Genomic DNA, 21,224 nt, shown 5'->3' on the forward strand with positions numbered 1-21,224 from the left:
TTGTTTCACGGCAAGTCACACACAATGACCTAAAATGAGTAATATTATCAAGTAGCAATGTGATTCATACAGAAATTCTAATAACAATGTTATGCTATGCTAATAATTTATAGTGCCTTTTTTCCTAGAGAAGGACTTCAAAAGTACAATTCTATCACATTTTACTCATTATTTTTTCGTGTGGAGAGAATTACACCTTTTCAATGTATAAAGCGAATGAGTTTAATTTATTAATTAATAATTCCAGACTTGTTTGGTGAACTGTATGAACGACGATATTGATCATGAATTTGTATTTATTTTATTAATCTTGTTAAAAATGTCCATAACAGACGCACTGTACTTATTTAAATAAAATCCATAACACAGTAAGAATGTCTTGTAAAAAATGTAAAGGGTCAACATTCATGAGACAGTTCTCATCTGTTACACTTGTGCATCAAGCACATCTCAGGTCACAGGTATACAAATGCCATCAACATGTGTGATGGAATATTCAGTAAAATTAAGTAATTTATTGGCATTCACAAAGATGATATAATCGTACTTAACCTTTGGTTAACGCTTCCTGTGCATATCAATGATTTAATAAGGCAACAAAGATTCAAAACATTTCAGAATCATGCTAAAAATGAAACTCATAAAAATAAAAACACGAAAATATTCACATGCAACATGCATTATTGTATTTATCAACTCACAATATATTTAGAACATATTTTGTTTTACTGGCATTTAAAGCCTCTAAAGTTGAAGATGCTTTCAAACATCATTTATAAACACTGCTTATGAGAAATCATTTTGTAGTTTTTAACAATAGACAAAAAATAGTGTTAACACAAGTGTTCACAAATCAGAAAGATTTACCTTATTGTAGCAAGAATTTTCTTTAACATATTAAAATTAAGACAATAAATGTGACTTATTGCAAATAAAGTTGGCTGATTTTCATCCAGTGGATTTCTTCATGATATTTTTAGCACAGTGCAGATTTAAAGAAAGACAAACAAAGGAGAACGCTGAAAGCAGAATGTGTTGAAAGAAAATGTACAGAAAATTGGACAGATTCCAAATCTATACTTACATACTAACATTTAGCATGTCATTAATGTTTAAAAAAATTCCCAGGCATTATAAAATTGTTTTCATGTTCTACCTTTCCAAGTGAGAAGACACACAGTGTATCAGCATACGTGCATAAAAAGAAAACTGAAGTAAAAACAATTAAGATAGCTGCTGTATTTGTGTTATCAGTGTGAAAGTGGCATTTCCAAGCCACTTTTTAAAATTCATTGTACTGTGAGGTTATACATTCAACTGTACAGTAAAAATACATTAAATAAGAGTACAATAACACTTTCACTGACCCTCATTGGTTAAAAAATCAGTCCAAATCTCATTCTGAGAAGGGGTCTAATCCTTTCATGTCCATGGAAAACTGCCCAGTGTGGATATCACCAGAATAAAAGTGACCAAGCCACAGGTAGAGCAAATTAGTTGTCAACTTATTCTTGAAACTGAGATATTTTTGAAACTGGGCTATTTTAGGTGTTTCGCACTGCCAAAGCTTGTTCAAGCTCCTGTCTTCGTTGCTGAATCTACATAAAAGCAAAGAAGCATACATTTGTAAAAAAACAGAACATCTGTAATGACAACTTTTGATTCGAACATGAAAATTATTGCCCCTTTCAAACAGTTTAATGCATCCTTGCTGAATAAAAGTATGCATTTCAAATAATTCATACTGGCCCCAAACGTTTGTGGCTAACACGATTAATTTGCTTGTACCCCTCACCTTGCAATAGAAATAGCGGCTAACAGCTTCCTGAGACCAGGGCTGGTTATAAAACTCTGCTCTTCTCTCTTCCTCTGGATTTCCTACTGTGTCTGTCATCAGCTGTAAGCAGAAAATCCAGACCAGTTCAAAACAGCAGAAAGACAGTTTTTCAATTAGCAGTTACATCCTTTCAACCACTAGGTAGAGACACAGTTTAAATTTTTTTTTGTGTGTGTTTAAAGCTTATTTTGACATACATTAAGAGTGCAAAATGATTGAATATTTGATATAATAATACTGTATATGACTATGATTTTGAGTGGTACACATAATTCACATTCACCTTAAGGTCCCGGTTCTGGGAGCAGATCCAGTCCTGGATGTAGCCCTTGGGGTCCCTTGAGAAGCTAAGCATAAAATCTCTTTGGATCTTCAGTTGGTTGATGGACTCGATAGTTTCATGGATCTAAAGAATAAATGAAAATGTACAACCAGAACTTAATATTTATGCATTGAATTTATGTTAAGTTAAATAAAACAGCATCTAGACATTCAATAATTCTTGTCGAGGATGGCTCTTTTCTGACCTTGTTGTCCAGCGATGCAATTTCTTGCTGATTGGCTGTGGACAGCAGGAATCCATTCATCTGACTCTTAAGAGGATCATCAACTTCAACATCTATGTCATAGCATGCTGTCTTCTTCTGGTCATTTGGATCCACGCTGATAAAATTCAAATTGAAAAAGGCATTTAAAACAACAGATTATCTGAAAGTATAAATTCTCTCCTTAGTTACACACCCTCATACCATTGTAAAACTATATGCAGTTGTATTTTCAGTGTAAAACACAATAATACATGATAACCTATAATGCTTTTGGAGCATCAAGCTAGGAATCAATTCAAATAATCTTTAAACAATACTATTTATGTGTACAGTATCACATACAAAAGTTATATTATACAGGTTTGGAATTATATGGGGGTGAGTAAATCACAAAATTGACATTTTTGGGTGAATTATCCCTTTAAATTGTAAACAAAAACAGGCCCTTAAAGGTGCATTCGTGTCAAAGGACTTAAAACTGCTATAGATTAAATTATTTTAAGTCTGAGGATCCAATAAATGGAGAAACCTTCTGAACTGATGACCACTCACCTGATAACATGATTGATCACAATAGGATCAGGCGGCAGCAGAAGGTTAGTTAGTCGCTGGGGGATCTCACAAAACTTCAGACGAGGACAGTCAAAGATCTGAGAGGAAAAAAATGAGTTGGCTATCAGGCAAAATGTTGACACCAAAATGAAGAAAGCATTTTATATGACAGAAGTATGGCAGAACCTGCTGGAAATATTTATCACAGTTGATGTACTCCTTCTCATGAGGATCCTGCAGCTTGTTGGTCTTGACGTACTGCCATAAAGCCTGGATGATGCAGGAGCGGGTCTGAGTGTGGATGCCAAGGAGACGTGCAAGGCGAGGATCCAACTTAAACTGAGGAGGCTGAAACAAATAAACACATGAAATAAACACATTCCAAAAGAACTGTACCTTTATCAAATATTCACATATTTTGTACATTACACTACTTCAATTTACATTCAGTGTACTTGAATAGTTGACATACCATGTCAACAGCAAGGGTTTTAGTTAAAACTTTACACTAGCATTTTAAAATCTGGCATCATTAAGACCTTATTACTTACTTATATTCAAAAAGAATGAATTAAATTAACAGTAAATACATTTAGAATTTCAGAAAAGAAATGCATTCCTTTTGAATTTTCAATAATATTATAGAAAATATAGAATATAGAAAAAGTAACTTTGATAATAATACAAAATGTTTCTTGAGCACCAAATCAGAATGATTTCCGAAGACTTGAGTAATGGATGCCGAAAATTCAGCTTCACCATTACAGGAATAAATTACAGTTGAAAACATATAAAATAGAGAGCACACTGTACACACTTTTGAACGGCAGAGTAACAGAATAAAGTGTACATCTTAGCACCTGTAAATGGTCACCATTTCTTCCACAGTATTTATCACTATTTTTAAGCCTTTGCTAATTTATTTAAGTGCTTCTCTGGTGTGATTAATTCATTTTTACAAATATGACTTCAATTTAATCACACAAAATCAAACTTTTTTATTTTACTATTTCTAGATCATGTAGTCATATAGCATGTCGTTTATCTGGATACTGCTAAATCTACTTGGAATTTCATGTCAACTACACAACTGCAAATGTGTTTCACTGTTTTTAAACAATGGAAATTAAAATGTAGAAAAAGAGACAAAGGTTTAGTGTTCTGACAAATCAAGCCTCTTCCCACCAGGTTGTAGTTAGAAAAGTGAAAACTACTGTAATTAAGAGTCATTTAGTAAAGAGCTATAGCTACTTTGGTGAACAGAGAAGGGCAATCAAACTTTTAGAGATGAATGACTTGACTATAGCTTTTAATTATACTGCTTTCCAAGACAGTTAATCTAAAGCTATCATTATGTAGATGAATTTCTAATTGGCCATTTCAAATTCTCAACACATTTACCTGGTGGTATACACTTTGTACAATAATTAATGCAATACATTTTATTTAGCTCCTAACTTAATTGTTAAAAAAAAAAAATCTCTTAAAGTAAAACTTTATTTCTAGGTCTAGATTGGATTTTGAATCTCAGATTTTCAGTGCCCATAGTATCAGACTTTAAGAGCCCATAGTCAATTTTTTACATAGTTATCAATATCATATAAAGAGTTTAATGTCAAGCCCATAAACCTACAGCATAGAAACTGTCCACTGGTAATCCATCAGACGTAATCTTTAATTATAATCCAGCATTCCTGCACGCACCTGGTAATCCAGCATGAGTAAGAGGGTACAGCGCACATTCACATCGCCAGGTCTCTTCACCTGGAAGCCGTCGGTCTCCTGGGTCGTCGGAGTGCGGTGCCACTGTTAGGATCAAACACAAACTCAGCCTAAACACCAGGCAGATAATACAAAACTGCAGCTATTTCAAACCAGATTTTGATGTATTCTGAAGAAAATCTGAGGAGTGTTTGTCTGTGTCGAGAGTTGTTTGTCAGGGCAGGCAGTTGCTAAGATGTTTAGTAGTGGTTGTTAGAGTGTTGCTATGGTGTTAAGAGTGTTTTTTAGCAGGTTGCTATGCATTTACTAGTTGGTTGCTAAGACTATTCTGGCTTGTTTTCAGGTAGTCACTTTCCAAGTCTCTATGATATTCTGGTTCCTAGATAATGTTGGGTCCTTTATTTAATGTAAAGGTCTACTTTAATGTAAAGACAACTATAATGATAACTATATTAGTGCCCACACCGATGCAAAATAACAATTTCATTCTAAGCAAGCACTGCAGCTTTGCTGTATGCTTATTTAAATGCTCAAGCTCTTTGAAGCAGGATAAATTCTGATTTATGGTTTATCGGCTGAAAAAAAATATTACAATGATATTGTTCCTCAGTGCCATTAACACTACAGTTGCGCTATTCATTTAAATTTAGAACAGTTTTTAAAACCACATCTTTAGCATTATAGTTTTCATCTTTGTTGTTATTCTCTAACAGGGGATATCGTGGCCTAGTGGTTAGAGAGTTTGACTCCTAACCCTAGGGTTGTGGATTCGAGTCTCGGGTCGACAATACCACGATTTGAGCAAGGCACCGAACCCCCAACTGCTCCCCAGGCGCCACAGCATAAATGGCTGCCCACTGCTCTGAGTGTGTGTTCACAGTGTGTGTGTGTGTGTGTGTGCTTTGGATGGGTTAAATGCAGAGTACAGATACTGGGTATGGGTCATGTCACTTTTTTTTTCACTCTAAATATGAGTGACAATATTACACTAGTGAAATAACTTGCCCGTAAATTCTCTTTTAGCTATTGTAGGAGGCAGTCAAATCTTAAAAAAAAAGAAAACAAGTCTATATTAACTATGGACTGCTTATGTGCCGTTTATGCATGGGAGATGCGTTCAAATGTGAATGAATAAAATGATTAGGCTCTTTATGCGAACTCACTTGGATTTTCTCTAAACCATCACACTATTTTAAAGAGACAACATAATGCCAATGACTCACAGCTCAACTCAATTAGCTTGGCTTGACATTGGAGGGTTTTTTCAATGCCATCTTTCTCGGCAGGTAAATTACTCTTTTTATCACACGCCTCAATCTGGTGTGTGTTGTGAAGAAAACCTACAGACCCCAAGGACAATTTAAAGAGCTGCTGAATGAATAAACCAAATGCGGCGCGTTCAGCTAGTTCCAAGGGTCACTCCTTGAGAGCTGCAGCCCACTTGTGTCTATCTGCATTCCCAATATTTCATGTCCCTAACAAAGTGCATAAATATTAAGCGTGCGCGGCAGCTGGGAAGGCTCCCTTGTGTAAAGTAAATGCCTTAGTGTGTGAATAGCACCTGTGCACAATGGCTCCTCCACTAAAAGAGTAAAATGCATTCTCTGAATACAAAGACTCTCAGTTCAGGGTGCTGTGAAAGGTTTTATAAGTGTTTGTCTTGAGAAATCCGTTTCTTTTCTCCCATTAATGCTGCCCAAAGCTCTGTGCTGGCTGCACTGTCATCACTCCACAGTGTCATGGGCAACTTCCTTATGTAACATGTTACTATGGAGACCACAAAGATGTCTAACTTGAAGTATGGTTAACTGAACTTTTCATTATGACATTGACTTTTCTATAAAGTTCCACACAGTAGAGGCCAAAGTGATTCTTGAGGACATGTAGTTTAATGCAATATAACTTCACCCTGTATGACTGTCCTCAACATTGTTTGAAATGCAAAGACGACTCTTGAGATTCACGCATATTAATTGCTTCCAACTTTTGTAAAGAATGAATATCGAATATGGTTTAGCGATGTTTTTTATTGCTGTATGTTGAGTGAGTTAATGCTTACCTCCACTAAGTGGTTGTCAGGGCCATACAGATCCTTATCCAGCTCAATAACAAGACTCTTAAAGAAAGACGAAAACTTCCTCTTTTGTTTTCCAGGCTAAAGTGCACAAGGAATAAAAGACAAAGCTTAAAAAAGGAGGTTTGCAAACTGAATGAAGCCAAACAAACATTAGCATTGGCAGAATAGTACATAAAAAAATAAAAACATTCAGTTAGCTTAATTAAATTGTTCTATGCAATTAATTTACGCATTTTAAAGAGAAAAAAATTTAATTTGAATGGGTTTGTTCTAGCCTACCAACCTGAATACATTTTGTTACATCTGCTAGATGCAGTGAAAAGAGGACCAAGTTGGATTCAGTTATGATCAATCGTAATGAATCATGCATTAAATAAACTTCCATTAAACAAATGTCAACTGATTGCACGCAATGAAATTATTACATTTGCTAATTTTAATAATCTAAGTTGAACATAATCATATAATATAATAACAATGGTCATGGCAAATTAATTCAATGCTGCACTACAGAACAGATGGTAAGATCATTAATGCAAACTTGGTGCTTACATCATCCAACAATTTGCCCTCTACACGCAGCTCCCAGGATGCAATGCTGCCCTCAGAGTCCTCTGCGTCAAGTTTGGCAGGGTTGAAAGTGTTTGAAATGTACAGTCGTAGTTTACGCTTTTGCTTTAAGAGAAGAGAGAGTTCGAGCTTTACCCACATTTTCATTTTATTGCTAATTATTTCTCACTGAAAATGATACTCTAACAGCAATAACATACCTTCATTGGTCTTTTGAGGGCTTCTTGTATATCCACCCTCTTCCTCATAATGGTTTGGTCAAGTTTGCGCTCAAAAGCCAGGAGGTCCATGTACGCCTGGGACTCTGGCACCAGTTCCCGGATCTAATGAAAAGGCATTGTGTACAAGTAATTCTGCAATCAGGTCTAGGAACAATTAAAGGCATCATTCATCATTCAGGTGAAAACCACTTCCTAAAACACATAGTTGTCGTTACAAACCATTTTTATCCACAATGCAAGTGAACCCATATTTAATATAATCTTTTTTTTTTACCTTATGATGATAATATGAAAGGTAAAACTCCATTATGAAAACAGTAATTATTCATATTCTGACAATTAAAGATATACTTTGTTGTAATATGGGCCTAAAATATTGGTAAATGTAGACAGTGTAGGCCGATATTGCAACCAAACCAATTAGTCAATTAGTCCTTGCAAAATGATTGAATATTTCACCAGGCATTGTCTACTTTACTAAGTCAATGTCTGTTTTAGATTCTGATTCTCGTTTTTGTCACTGAAACCAATCATGTATTTCCTTGCAAAATCGTAACCTGATGCTCTCCTGATTTTCACAGTGTTGCATCATTCTCTCCTTCCCATGTGACCTCCAGCATTTTACAAACCTTGTCATAACGAATTAACTCTTTTTGGTTTGCCTGTAAAAAAAAAAAACCCAATAAAGACTTTGGGAGGATTAGCAATTTCAAGAACCCACATCCTCTCTAGTGCCTGCTATTGTGGTATATTACTATAGCACATCCCAATGGAAACATTTGACCAAATTAGTCGTGTGCCTGCACTTATCCCACTTCTCTATGCAGATCATCACATCACCATCACATTCCTTCAGAATCAAACCCTTTTCCACAGAGAGAAAGAAAACATTTCACAAGAGCAGTCTCTGTGACAATTTGGACCCCTCTTGTCAATCCCAAAACCAGCATAATTACCTGTACCGTGTGATCACTCTTGGCACTGAAAATTCTGACATGAATAAACAAACACACACCGACAAATAGATAAAAGCCACTGTGATGGACCTCACCCTCTGAGGGAGAATCTTGTCTGCCATTTTTCTTCTCTTGGCACTATGAATGGGGGGAAAACAGAGAGAAAGAAAGAAAGAAAGAGAAAGAGAGAGAGGGAAAGCATGTTACTATGGTGACTGATAGCAGATACATCTGCTGAATAGCTGGGACCCATCCAGACGTTTTTCCAGCTGTGTGTGTGTGTGTGTGTGTGATCAGAGAGAGAGTATAAGAGCGAGAAAATATAAAAAAAAAAGGTTGAAAATCACACTTAATCATGATTATGAATGCGTAAATATACATTTTTTGCACGTTTTGTGGCTGTATGTCTAGGAGAGTTGCCTTGTTGCTTTAACATCTGGCTGTCTCAGTTATTGTAAAGGGCTGTTCACACAGGACACATTCTTGCAATCAAACTGCAAGCCATAGTTAACATATTGTAAAATTGTTTGTCATTTTTATGAAGGGGGACAGTAAAAATGCTACTATAAAAAAATGGTTACTAACTAAGTTAATTAACAATATACATTGAAAATTTGCTTAATGTAGTATTTTACATACTTTTACTATAAAGGACTGTCAAGTTTTTTTGCTTTTTTGGAAGTAAAAACTATAAATTACTACATAATTTACAGTGAAAAAAAAGTAAGAGGACATTACAAGAGGTTTCTGCGTGACACATAAAATTATATAGATTTTTTTAATTGTCCAAAATTAGGGCGATTCGTGTTATTTAATGAAGACGTATATTACAACGTTTATTGAATTATGTATGCGTTGCATTTTGTCTTTGTTCGTATGACACCGTACACTGTTTTGGCCTTGTGGCTCTCTGTTTTACAACTTTTATCATGGTGGTTACCAGTACATTTTATGGTAAAATGCAGATTTAATGGTTAAAATAGCTATGTTTTTAAACATTATCACTTAATGAAACATACAGTTTTACATTGTCAAATATACAGGTAACAATATGACTAGCCTGTAACACTGGAATCATTGTCACCATATTTTTTTAAGGCAAATATCTGGCAACCACAGCTGCCTTTTTTTATTCATACATTTTTTGTTTGTTTGTTTTTTTACAGTGCAGAATTAAAAAACAGTGCTGATCAACAAGAACATCCTCTGTTTGTGCGGTCCATAACATTTGTGCAAAACAGATCATTGCGAATCTTTGCAGTCCATATGTGTGAAAATACAGACTTCTAAAATGTCATTCTCAGCATCAGTTTGGACCACAAAAATTGAGTTGCATCCAACTGCTGTTCTCTGAAAGATGTTCCTCATTTCTCATTTCTCTTTTAGCCCCAAACATGATGCATATATTTCGTTAGTGCAGAAAAGCTTTTCCACAGACAAACATGCCACACTCCAATGGACACCGAGAGCTCCTCAGGTCCGGAGCAGGAAATGTCTGTCCCCATTCACATCCACACCCCCTCTGGAGTATAAACTTTCTCATGGTCCGACTCGTCCACCCTAAGCCACACTGCTCCTCCGGGAGAAGCTGAGAAACAGAGACTGAGATGGGTGGGGGTGTGAGAGTGAATGCATCGACACTAGTCACGTATTCATGATCTAAAATGAATAATCAATGCATTCAGGTGAATGAAATGAGCGTTTACTGAACATAGGTCAACTATAAAAGAGAAAACATTCTGAATTAACACAAACGGCATGACAGAAGGGTAACTGACTGCAACCGCATGTTCTACTTCACATGCACTGAAACAGGACATTCATTCTCAGAGCATGTTGACTATTGTGTTCAGTTAGTTAATGTAATTTTGTTTTTACTTTACTTTAATCTGTTACCTTAAGTGCACACATGCATTTGGGGAAATATGCTTTAGTCAAGTTTGAAGCTGAAACAGGAACAAACCAATCAGGCAGGGACATCACAAAATGTCAAACTAACATGCAGCAGAATAAATAGCCTACTTGAAGCATCCAATTGAAGGATCTGATTGGGCGTCTCTCATGTCCATCTGTCTTGCAGATATCTCATTTGTTGCTGGAAATCCAAGTGGTTTCCTATAGGTTGATTTGGGGTGTCTCTAGTTAGTTACTTAAACAGAATTTTTCAGTAACAGCCGATATTGTACACACATAGGTATATATAGGCAATATCTGTATACAATATGTAAAATACGTATATACACTAATCTTTAAAGGTTTGGGGTCATTAAGATTTCATAAAATATTTGTAAGAAATTAATAATTTTATTATGAACTTATGACAGTAAGTTAATCAAAGGATCCTAAAAAATCTATCATATTTTCTACAAAAAATATAAAGCAACAAATCTGTTTTCACCATTGAAATTAATAGGAAGTGTTTTTGACCACCAAATCAGCATATTAGAATGATTCTGAAGGATCATGTGACACTGAAGACTGGCTTTGCATCACAGGAATAAATTACATTTTATATATAAACTGGATGTTTTAAATTCTAATAGTATTTTAAAACATTACCGTTTTTACAGTATTTTGAACAAACAAATTCAGCCTACATTTAAATGGCTTTTATAGTCATATAATGTTCACTTAAATGAATTCTGCAAAAACACTAATAATTTAATAATAGTCATTTTCATCCTAATCTCAAAATGTGTTTTTTCATTCTGTACACTATAATGTTTTGATGCGTGAGTGTTTTGCATAATATTTGTTAATAGATCTGCTGTTCGCATTATTATTTACTGATAGGAAGGAATATTTCGTTTTCTGCCTATTTCTACGGTGTATTTTCGTTGGTGTTTGCATTTTAGATTGTACTTACTGTGTAATTTGCATTGCTCCCTTCCTGCATTTAAGTGTGAACTGTAGGTTCGATTTGAAGGAATTTACCTGCTGTAGGCTATTGCCTGTGCTAATTAGAAGGCAGTCACATTTTCACTGTTTTCACTTTAGTGTCTTAGACTGTGTATTTATATGTCTGTACACTGACGCGGAAGCATCAGCAGAAGCGTTCAGCCCCCTTGTGAGAAGACCAACAAATGTAAAGACCTGTGACTTTACCTGCATAACTTCACCAAGCAACGAAACAGGCAACACACTTAAGTACTATTTATTATTTTCCTTTTACTCAATTATTTGCCTTTCTGTCCTCTCTTTTTCACCTCTATCATGTGTTTCCAAACCATTCCTGTTGTCTCTGGAAAACGCTCTATGCAATGTTGCAAACCTGTATCCCATCCCTGTTACTTTTAGATTAAACCGTCACTCTCTTTCCCCTCCCATCATTCCTACAGAGTATGAAGTCCATACTGCAAAATCTTCATACTTCCACCACACTCTATGCCCCTCCACCACCTCCCACCACTTCTATAACAGCTGATGATTTCACCACATTCTTTACAGACACAGGACTTCAAACTAACCACACCCACTGCTAAAACTCCCATCTTCTCCTTCGGTCCCCTCACTGAGACAGAAGTATCAAAACTTCTCCTCTCCAGCCATCCTACAACATGCCCTCTAGACCCAATCCCCTCACACCTCCTCCAAGCAATCTCTCCTACACTTTTACCAGCACTCAAACAACATCATCAACACGTCTCTCCTCACAGGCTTACAAGCAGACTCTGGTAACCCCACTGCTCAAAAAACCTACATTAAACACTTCTCTTGCAGATAGCTACAGACCTGTCCCTCTCCTTCCATTCATAGCAAAAACCCTTGAAAGAGTTGTTTTCAACCAGGTATTTCATTGTTTCTTTAACAGAACAACAAACTGGACGCTAACCAGTCAGGTTTCAGGAGTGGCCATTCAACGGAGACTGTGCTACTGTCAGTCACGGAAGCCCTGCAGATTGCAAAAGCTGATTCCAAATCATCAGTTCTTATTCTGCTGGATCTATCTGCTGCTTTTGACACTGTCAATCATCAGATCCTTCTGTCTGCCCTCTCATAACTGGGCATCACAGGGATTCCACTTTGCTGGTTTGAATCCTATCTTACTGGTCTTTCACGGTGGCTCGGGGAGGGGAGGAAACCAAAACACATAAACTTTTCAATGGGGTTCTTCAGGGATCAGTCCTTGGACCCCTCCTCTTCTCATTATACATGACATCACTGGGTCCCATCATACAGGTACATGGCTTCTCCTACCATTGCTATGCTGATAATACACAGCTCTATCTTTTATTATAACCAGACGATCAAACGGTAGCTGCATGGATCTCATGCTGCCTGGTGGACATCTCGGCATGGATGAAAGAATATCATTTACCGCTAAACCTGGCAAAGACTGAGCTTCTTGTCTTCCCTGCCACTCCAAATCTACAGCATGATTTTACCATCCAGCTAGGTTTTTCTTAAACTGCCCCATCAACTTCGGTAAGAAATCTTGGTGTAATCTTTGGTGACCAGCTGACCTTCAAAGAACACATTGCAAAGACTGCTCAATCTTGCAGGTTTTCATTGCACAATATCAGAAAGATCCGGCCCTTTCTAACAGAGCATGCTGTCATTTTTAGGCTGGACTACTGCAATGTTCTTCTGGCTGGACTTCCATCAAGCACAATCAAACTTCTACAAATGATTCAGAATTCAGTGGCATGACTGGTCTTTAACGAACCAAAAAGAGCCCATGTTACATCTCTCTTTATCTCCTTGCACTGGCTACCTGTTGCAGCCTGCATCAAGGTGCTTTGATATGCTTGAATATAGAACAGCCACAGGCTCAGCACCCATCTACTTCCACTCACTATTACAAATCTACATCCCCTCCAGAAGTCTGGAATTCGCTAGTGAGTGACTTTCCAGAACATTCTCGTTCATCATTCCTGGCTGGTGGAATGATCTTCCCACCCCTATCCGGAATGCTGAATCCCTGACAATTTTCAAGCGACAGCTGAAAACTCATTATCTTTCTATGCTACTTTACTTCATCTGAAAAAAAAAACCTTTCTTCTTTTCTAGCTTGAACTTATTTGAACAATGTCTAAAACTTGGTATTGCATGCACTTCCTGTGTCTGTTTTCCTCTTAAAAAAGAATCGCTTATCCCCCAATTGTAAGTCGCTTTGGATAAAAACGTCTGCAAAATAACAATGTAAATGCCTAAACTCATTAAATGTTATATTTTTTTATGTAGACAAAATAGTATAGATTAGATTTAATAAGGGCCATTTATTGGTTATTTGCCATGACACAAAAATAATTATTGGTTTATTTACAGCGGGCAAAATGTTAATATCTGTGCATCAAGCTGTATTGCAAGATGATGAATTTCTGGCCAAGAATGTACTGGGATAAATGTTTTGAATTTTGATAATCCAGTTTTGTTAAACAACATTTGTTAAACAATTAGAATTTTCTAGCAAGATCTGTTGAATTCAGTAAGCTGCCTCTCAGTAATCACAACTGACACTCTTACATGCATATACAGTCGAAATGAAAATGCAAGGACAAATACAGTGCAAACGACAAGACCTGAAAAAACTAACAGCAAATTCCAAACATCACTTTCACGCCCTTGGTAAGGGAATGCTTTTAACAGGGTTGTTTCAAATGAAAAAGATCAATGGAATCCCTTCGTGAAGGTCCTTTCCGCAAGGCTGTTAGCAAAGTCGATCGTGCAATCGTAACTTTAAGTACAAAATTTTGCAATTTATGATCACATGATCCTGATGTGTATGTACAATGTTTTGGAAACACATGCCACACAGACAGCAATGTGAATCGAAAAAGATTCAATATCTGACACTAGGTCTTAGCAGCTACATCAATAGCTATAAACAGGTTTTAAAGTCAAGCTAATAATCCAGTTCTGAGAATCAAGTGCCAGTTATACTTCCAAGTACAGGCTGTACCAAAATGAACACATACAGTATGAGACACTAATGCCCTGCAGAAATTCAGCTCCCTTCAAGTCTTCTACACTTCTGTAGTAAGGGCACAGTGATACTCTCTTGTGAAAGGCAATAGCTGTGCCTAAGTGATTACTTATGGTGTGCTATTAATATGCTCCTAGAAGTATTTTGGCATTCAACAGGGATCAAACTTTTGCTGTCTAAAGATAGAGCACCTGCACTAGCCAAACATAAGATGTTTCAGTCACTAGAGAGCGCTATACTTGGCAAGAGTTTGCTGGCAAAAAGACTACAAACCTTAATAAAATTTCATTCAGGCATACAAAGTGCATCAAAAGCCCAGTTTGCCAACATGAAAGGCTCTTGGAATACATGTTTATTTTTTCTCATCAGTTGTGTGCAGAGAATGTGCTACTTACTTTCTGGGACGGTTCGGGACAGGGGGAGGTTGCACTGGCGGGGTGGGGGCAGGACGTTTTCGATTGGGGTCTAGTGCTGAGTTAGGCATCCCTGCACGAATTGGTGGTGTTCCCCCATATGGAGGACCAGGAGGCCCCATGGGAGCGCCTTGATGGGGCATCCGTGGCCCTGAGGTCATCCCTGGACGCTGTGGAGATTAAAAATATTTAGACTAAAATTCAGATACCAACACATTTCTGTGTTGAACTCATTTGACATGTTATACGATGTTATCTGTCTGACACACAATACATATGAAAGTTTTGTATATGCATATTCATCAAAGTTGTAGCTTTTAAATCAATTACAGAAAGCTGACATAATGCACAAAGACACTTTTGAGCAAAGGCACTATAGGGTGCCGTTATGAGCTCCTCCTCCAGTATCTGAAGCAGAATTAGGCCAGGGCCTCTCGCACCTGTGTCTGTCACTTCAGAAACGACAGCTGCTCGCCCTCTTCCAAAACACAGAGGTGCTGGGTAAGTCAGCCTAATGCAGTCTAAATGACAACTGTGCAAACTGTGTTGTTAAATAACATCTCAATTCATCTAGTCCACATACATTGTGTTTTGGGGGGAATTTCATTCCTCAATATAATTCTGGACTGATTTTTATAGTGAAACAGCTATATGAATAACACTGAATGGAACTGATTTTTTTATTATTATTATTATCATTCTAGGTTATTATCTAGGTTACACGCACAAACAAATACATTCATTTTTTTTTTTCATTTTTACATACATTTTACAAAGTATATTCAGTAACAGAATTTTATTTTAATAAATAATTTATTTAATAAATAATTTAATGATACAAATATTAGTCAACATATGTGTAAATTAACATTAACAGATTAATAAATGTGAATATGAAAAGTGATATATAAATAAATTGAATAGAATATTTTTTTACATTGAATATAGCAATATCAATTCATCAACAGTAGTTATTGCAATAGCTAAAACAAAATATAAACAATAATTTTACAGCATTTATTATTTATACATACAAATACATTTACATTTCTGCATATCCATACACATTATATTTCATAATTTAATATATTGATAAAAAATATTAATTGACAGAAACATATTTATAAATTTTAAAATCTATCAATAAACACTGTTTAAAATGTTGTTAATATTCAGTTCACAACACCTAAAGCATTTATTAATGTTAAAAAAATTGGTTTACACTGTAAAGTGTTCCACTTTAGGTTTTTGTCCTGTTATTATTTCTCAATGCAGTTAGTGTCCTGCAGAGGAGATTTGAGGTCTGTTGTTCATGACTCATAATGTCAGAGTCACAAAGTCCCTGTGACTCTCTGGATGTGCACCAAAGTTGTGGAAACATCCAGAATGTGAGCCAAAGTCCCCAGCTACAGTCCTGCCTACAGTGTGGGTACAGTAGATCTCCGCCAGAGATGCTCCCGTATGGTGCTGTGACCCTCACGACCTGAGCATCGCTTCCCAAAGTAGGCCAAGCTCCAGAGGTGTCCAAGCCAGGTCCAATCTCAGAACATCTGAGTGAGGAGGCAGTGGGATGTGAACATGTGGACGCTGTGGGAACTGGTGCAGGTCTCTGCCAATCGCTGGCTCTCAAGGTTGCTTTGGAGGTGTTCAGGGCACAGGAGGAGGCCGCAGCACTGGACCATCACACAGGATACATTTCTCAACACTTTCTCAATACTGCTGTGCCAGACGTATACTACATCGGTTCTGAGATACCAATACAAGAAATATTTTTGTAGATACCAATATTATTATTCCCAAATCAATCACAATGCAAATCTTTATCAATAGAGGAAAAAAGTCAGAGGGTTTTGAGATTTAACCATCACCACATGGCTTAAGGACATGGCTTTAGTACAACCTATTAAATAATGAAAATCTATTTAACTGATCTGATCTATTTGATCTGATATCAAATAGCATTAGAAAGCAGCCTCAAAATAGTTGTACAACCCCCAAAAGTTCTCAAAAGTGGCCATGAACGTTTCATTTTTATGCAGTTAAATAAACAACCCGAAACACATACAATCAACCTTGCTTCCAATACATGTTCACGGCTGGATAAAACACCACAGCAAGATTTTTTTTATGTGTGATCTTCCCTTAGGGTGCTCCTGCTATACACCCTCCTCTGCCTGCACACACACTAAAAGAGCATCCTCTGTTTCATACTAGTGCTCGTCCCTCAAAATACAAGTATCTCTCATCCTACCGGAGTTTCTCTTTCCTTATCTTCCTCCATATGTTAAAGACAAAAACCTTTCACCCTTTCTCCTATGCAGCAGTTCCTATTTTTTAAATCATATAGAAATGAACGGATAACACCCGCTGCATCTTATTTTTCCCATGAGCAGAGCAATTTACATGCTTCCACATGCACAAACAAACACGCTCGCTCTCTCACTCACCACTCCATGGACGAGAAACTCAAACAGTTTACTCTTGGTGGCTTTACGAGCTCCTCCGGCAGAATCCTCCATGTCCATTTATAAAACCCCCAGTCTCTCTTTTGTTCCCTCTATTTCCCGGGTACCTCTGCCTCTGTATGCTTGCCTCACTTTCCCTCTCCTCCAAAAGAGAGTGCACCCTCCCTCCTTCTCTGCACTCTGACGTTTCTTTTCTCCACTCTCTCTCTTTTTAAAGCATGTCAGTGTGTGGCCAGAGTAAAGTCTCTCTCTCTCTCTCTCTCTCTCTCTCTCTCTGTTCTAGTATAGCTTCCCTCACAGACTGTGGGTTGGGAAGGATGGGGGTCTGTGAAGGGGGCTGTCGCTGGACCACCAATGTGTAGTGGAATGCTGCTGAAAGTAGCAACACGGCAAGCAGAACTATCAAAACACAGACATGGTGCTGTTCCAATAGGCGGTTATGTGGCGGTAAATGATCCTTTTGCTCTCGCATCTGGTTATTAAGTCTGAGAATTATAACCGGGTAAATAGTGAATGACTAACACTAGGGGAACTCTGAAGGAATGTTTCTACTGGCAGGATTCTGAAGAGTTGTCTGTGAACTGCCATAATGGGTCCACTCAGATTATGCCTTAGTTTGTCAGTAAACAATTAAAGGGATAGTTCACCCCAAAATTAAAATTCTGTCATCTTTTACCCACCCTTGTGTCATTCCAAATCTGACTTTCTTTCGTTAGTGGAACACAAAAGAACATATTTTGAAGAATTTGATATGTATTGAAATATGTATGAAATATGTATTTTTTTATTATAATTATCATTTGTATATTGTTATAATAAGCATCATACTGATAAAAAAAAAAAACATTTCAAGTTGATTGAACCAGCTAAACACAATTAAAAAAAAAAAAATTAAAATAAAGAAGAGGAAAAATATCTTCCAACGGTAGAAAACCCCCTTTAAGGACCCCCATAAAAGCTAATACTGGAGGGTGGCAATGTCCCATTCAATCAGAGTGAAGGGGGTGCTGGGGGTGCTTGGTGGTAGGCAAATGCAGGTTTTGGAAAAACATTAGCTTGATTATAAATGTGCACAACATGGAAAAAAAAGAAAAAAAAAAGAAAAGAAAAAGCTTCAAAGCTCATTCATTTTCTGTAGTCCTACACACATTATAAAATCTCTTTTTGAGAAAAGCACACTGCCTAGCCTAGTATTTGTGGTAAAGGAGCAAATATGATGTGGTGTTGCTGAATGGATAGGCCTCCACTGGAATTACAAACTTCAGTATTGCAAACAACACTGTCCGAAAGCACATAGACACAATGCAGAGCAGATGTTGGGCTCAACGAGGATGTTCATCAGCAGTGCCATATAAGTTACAAGAAAGGCTACATCAATATTAAAGCAGCTGCAAGAAGTTTTGAGGCAAACTACTGTTGATTATAAGCAGACATTGTATTTCTGAGCTATACAAAACTGTGTAGTCCTATGGAGGCAAAAAAAGATGACTCCTTACAAATAACAACTGAATGACATGATTAATAGTTCAGTGGACAGGTGTCAATCTAGCGCGCAAGATTGTTTACAGTCCAATAATATTGTTAATTAGTATCAATGTATAAAAACAGCAAAATTACAGTAGCTAGTATACACATATGAATTGGACTCACGTGCTAAGTAGTAACGCTTTGAAATAATAGATGGTGAAACACATTTGCGGTATAGACTGAAGCGGATAATGACTCGTTGCGATGGCGTTGCATTCCTACCTTTCTTTCCATTGCTGCAAGTTTGATACCCTCAGTTCAGCTGAAGAGCCGGAACCCCTGAAACACACGCGGTGGATGTCCGGCAACTTCTTCGTTGTTCCAGACAGATTCTCGGTTACTCCCCCCTCCTCTGGGAATTAGAGCTGGATGGAGGGATGCTGGCGAGGAAGGCCCCGTGTCTGTGATTTCAGTCAGGCTCTGGCGGCGGTGAGTGCGGCAGACGCATGGGCGCAGGCGCGGGGAATCCGGGGATCGAGTCAATGAAGGATTAAGGGAACGTCGTCAAACTACAAAAAAATGAAAGCAATCTGTGCACTTCGAACGCATTGACGTAAAACGCACTTCATTAAAAGGGACATTTTCGCTACTTGCCACGATGGATAAAACCCTTACGAAAAATAACAATGGTTTAATTATAGTAAAACTGTAGTAACCCATGTTTTTTTGGTGTATTGACTCCCATTTGTTTAACCACAGATTTACTACATATACCATGGTTAAACTATGGTTAATATAGCAAAACCATGGTTAATTTGTGGTTACCATGGTTTAACTATAGTAACCATGGTTTTTTGGTTTCATTTGTAGTAAAACCATGGTTAATTTTCGTAAGGGAACTTACACTGCAACAATGGAGAAATTTTCCTAAATACAATGATTTTAGTGAGTTTAAATTTGAAACAATGCCTACTTTTACAGATATTGAATATTTGCATACATATCTCCCCATTCACAGATACACATTTTTAGTGGACTCAAAGCTATTTGGATTTAAAACCGACATGATTTATAAAGAGTGCATGAATGCATTCATTTCACACTCATAAAAAAAGGCCTTAAGGTTTAAAATGGTTAAACAAGAATATATAATTTCTGAAATTAAGACACTTATTTTGATACTCTTCTGTTTTCTCTTTTAGGACATTATCTTTCAAGAACTTGTCATGTCCATGTAAATGCAATGAAATATACATGTACTTTTCTGTTATACACAATGTCAACTTAAAGGAAACTAACTTGAAATTCATTACATAACATTCTGACACCAGTGTGTTGAAAGAAATTCGAAAGAGGGCTCAGAAATATTAAGTTAATTCTGAGGGCCATTTTTTTGTAGTATAAGATATTAGGGGTGTAACAGTACGTGTATTCGTACCGGACCGTTTCGGTACAGGGCTTTCAGTGTGGTGCACGTGTGTACCGAATGACCGAATGCAATATTTTGTGTGCGGAACATAGGTACATTTTCGTGTTTCTAAACTAACATATTAAGTGACGGAAGTCTCCTCGTTCAGCGCAAATCCCGCCCTGCAGCTGATTCGAAGGCAGGTGAGACACTGACTGCGTGGCGTGAGCGTGGCGTTTCTGCTTCGCGTTTTCTGTGTCTTTACACACCAGAAACGTGCCTGACGCGGCGCTGGCATGCTGCTCCTTTTGTAGGTAACATAGAGGGAGACCGCGGACAGACCAGGATCTCGTCTTCACGACAAAAATATATATATTTTTCATGTTGAGCATAAATATAAAGCCTACTGATAAAGGACACCGTCAACAGTATTGACGGCAAAATAGACTTATGTTTGACAGGTGCAATATGCCATCGTGTCACCGGTCTAAAGTTTTCAAAAGGCATCACGTGAGTGTGAACATCACTACAACTAGGACAAAAAACGATTGTAATTGAAACGCAGCTCCCGTCGACCTTTGCTCTTAATTCCGATCAGTCCAACGCAATAATGAAAGCTGAGCAGGTCTAAAGACTGAAACTTGATGCTCCACTTTGGAAAAGTTATATATATTTTTTAAATATGAGCAGGCCTACAAGCTGGGATTGGTAATGCTGCACTGTAATCAGTTATTTATTTTATATATATTTTATTAAAAAGTATTTTAAAAAGTGTAAACAAATTGTAAAAAAAAAAAAAAAAAGTTTATAGTAATAAACAACCTGCAGTTTAATGTTTGATTTCTTTCCCTTACTGTACCAAAAAAAAAAATAAACTGAACAGTGACTTTAAAACCAAGGTAGTACTGAACCGTGATTTTTGCATACCGTTACACCCCTAAAATAAATAAATAAATAAATAAATAAATAATATATATATATATATATAATTAAATGGCACTTAAGACCTTATGGTCCAATACTGTTTTGGGGGCTAAAGTACACACTTAATTGTGTGCGGTT

The 21,224-nt window shown here is 37.0% G+C and overlaps 1 protein-coding gene across 6 annotated transcripts; it reads right to left on the reverse strand.

The window, feature by feature from the left end:
• Positions 1-278: 278 nt before the first annotated feature.
• On the reverse strand, positions 279-20,980 carry LOC128030520 (SWI/SNF-related matrix-associated actin-dependent regulator of chromatin subfamily D member 3). Of its 6 annotated transcripts, none has more exons than XM_052618235.1 (15): positions 19,037-20,980; positions 14,805-14,992; positions 10,506-10,598; positions 8,579-8,621; positions 8,157-8,189; positions 7,507-7,629; positions 7,289-7,411; positions 6,719-6,814; positions 4,642-4,743; positions 3,124-3,285; positions 2,938-3,035; positions 2,365-2,500; positions 2,121-2,243; positions 1,796-1,897; positions 279-1,598 (listed from the first exon to the last, which is right to left on the reverse strand). In XM_052618235.1, the coding sequence occupies exons 1-15, from the start codon at positions 19,046-19,048 to the stop codon at positions 1,545-1,547; spliced, it is 1,488 nt and encodes a 495-aa protein (XP_052474195.1). In that variant the 5' UTR covers positions 19,049-20,980; the 3' UTR covers positions 279-1,544. The 6 variants fall into 6 exon arrangements, with proteins under 6 accessions (XP_052474195.1, XP_052474182.1, XP_052474204.1 ...); XM_052618222.1 differs by lacking the exon at positions 19,037-20,980 and adding an exon at positions 17,270-17,731; XM_052618244.1 differs by lacking the exons at positions 10,506-10,598; positions 19,037-20,980 and adding an exon at positions 17,270-17,729.
• Positions 20,981-21,224: the final 244 nt, after the last annotated feature.

Source organism: Carassius gibelio, chromosome A2 (assembly GCF_023724105.1).
Source record: "Carassius gibelio isolate Cgi1373 ecotype wild population from Czech Republic chromosome A2, carGib1.2-hapl.c, whole genome shotgun sequence".
Classification (NCBI taxonomy): Eukaryota; Metazoa; Chordata; class Actinopteri; order Cypriniformes; family Cyprinidae; genus Carassius; species Carassius gibelio.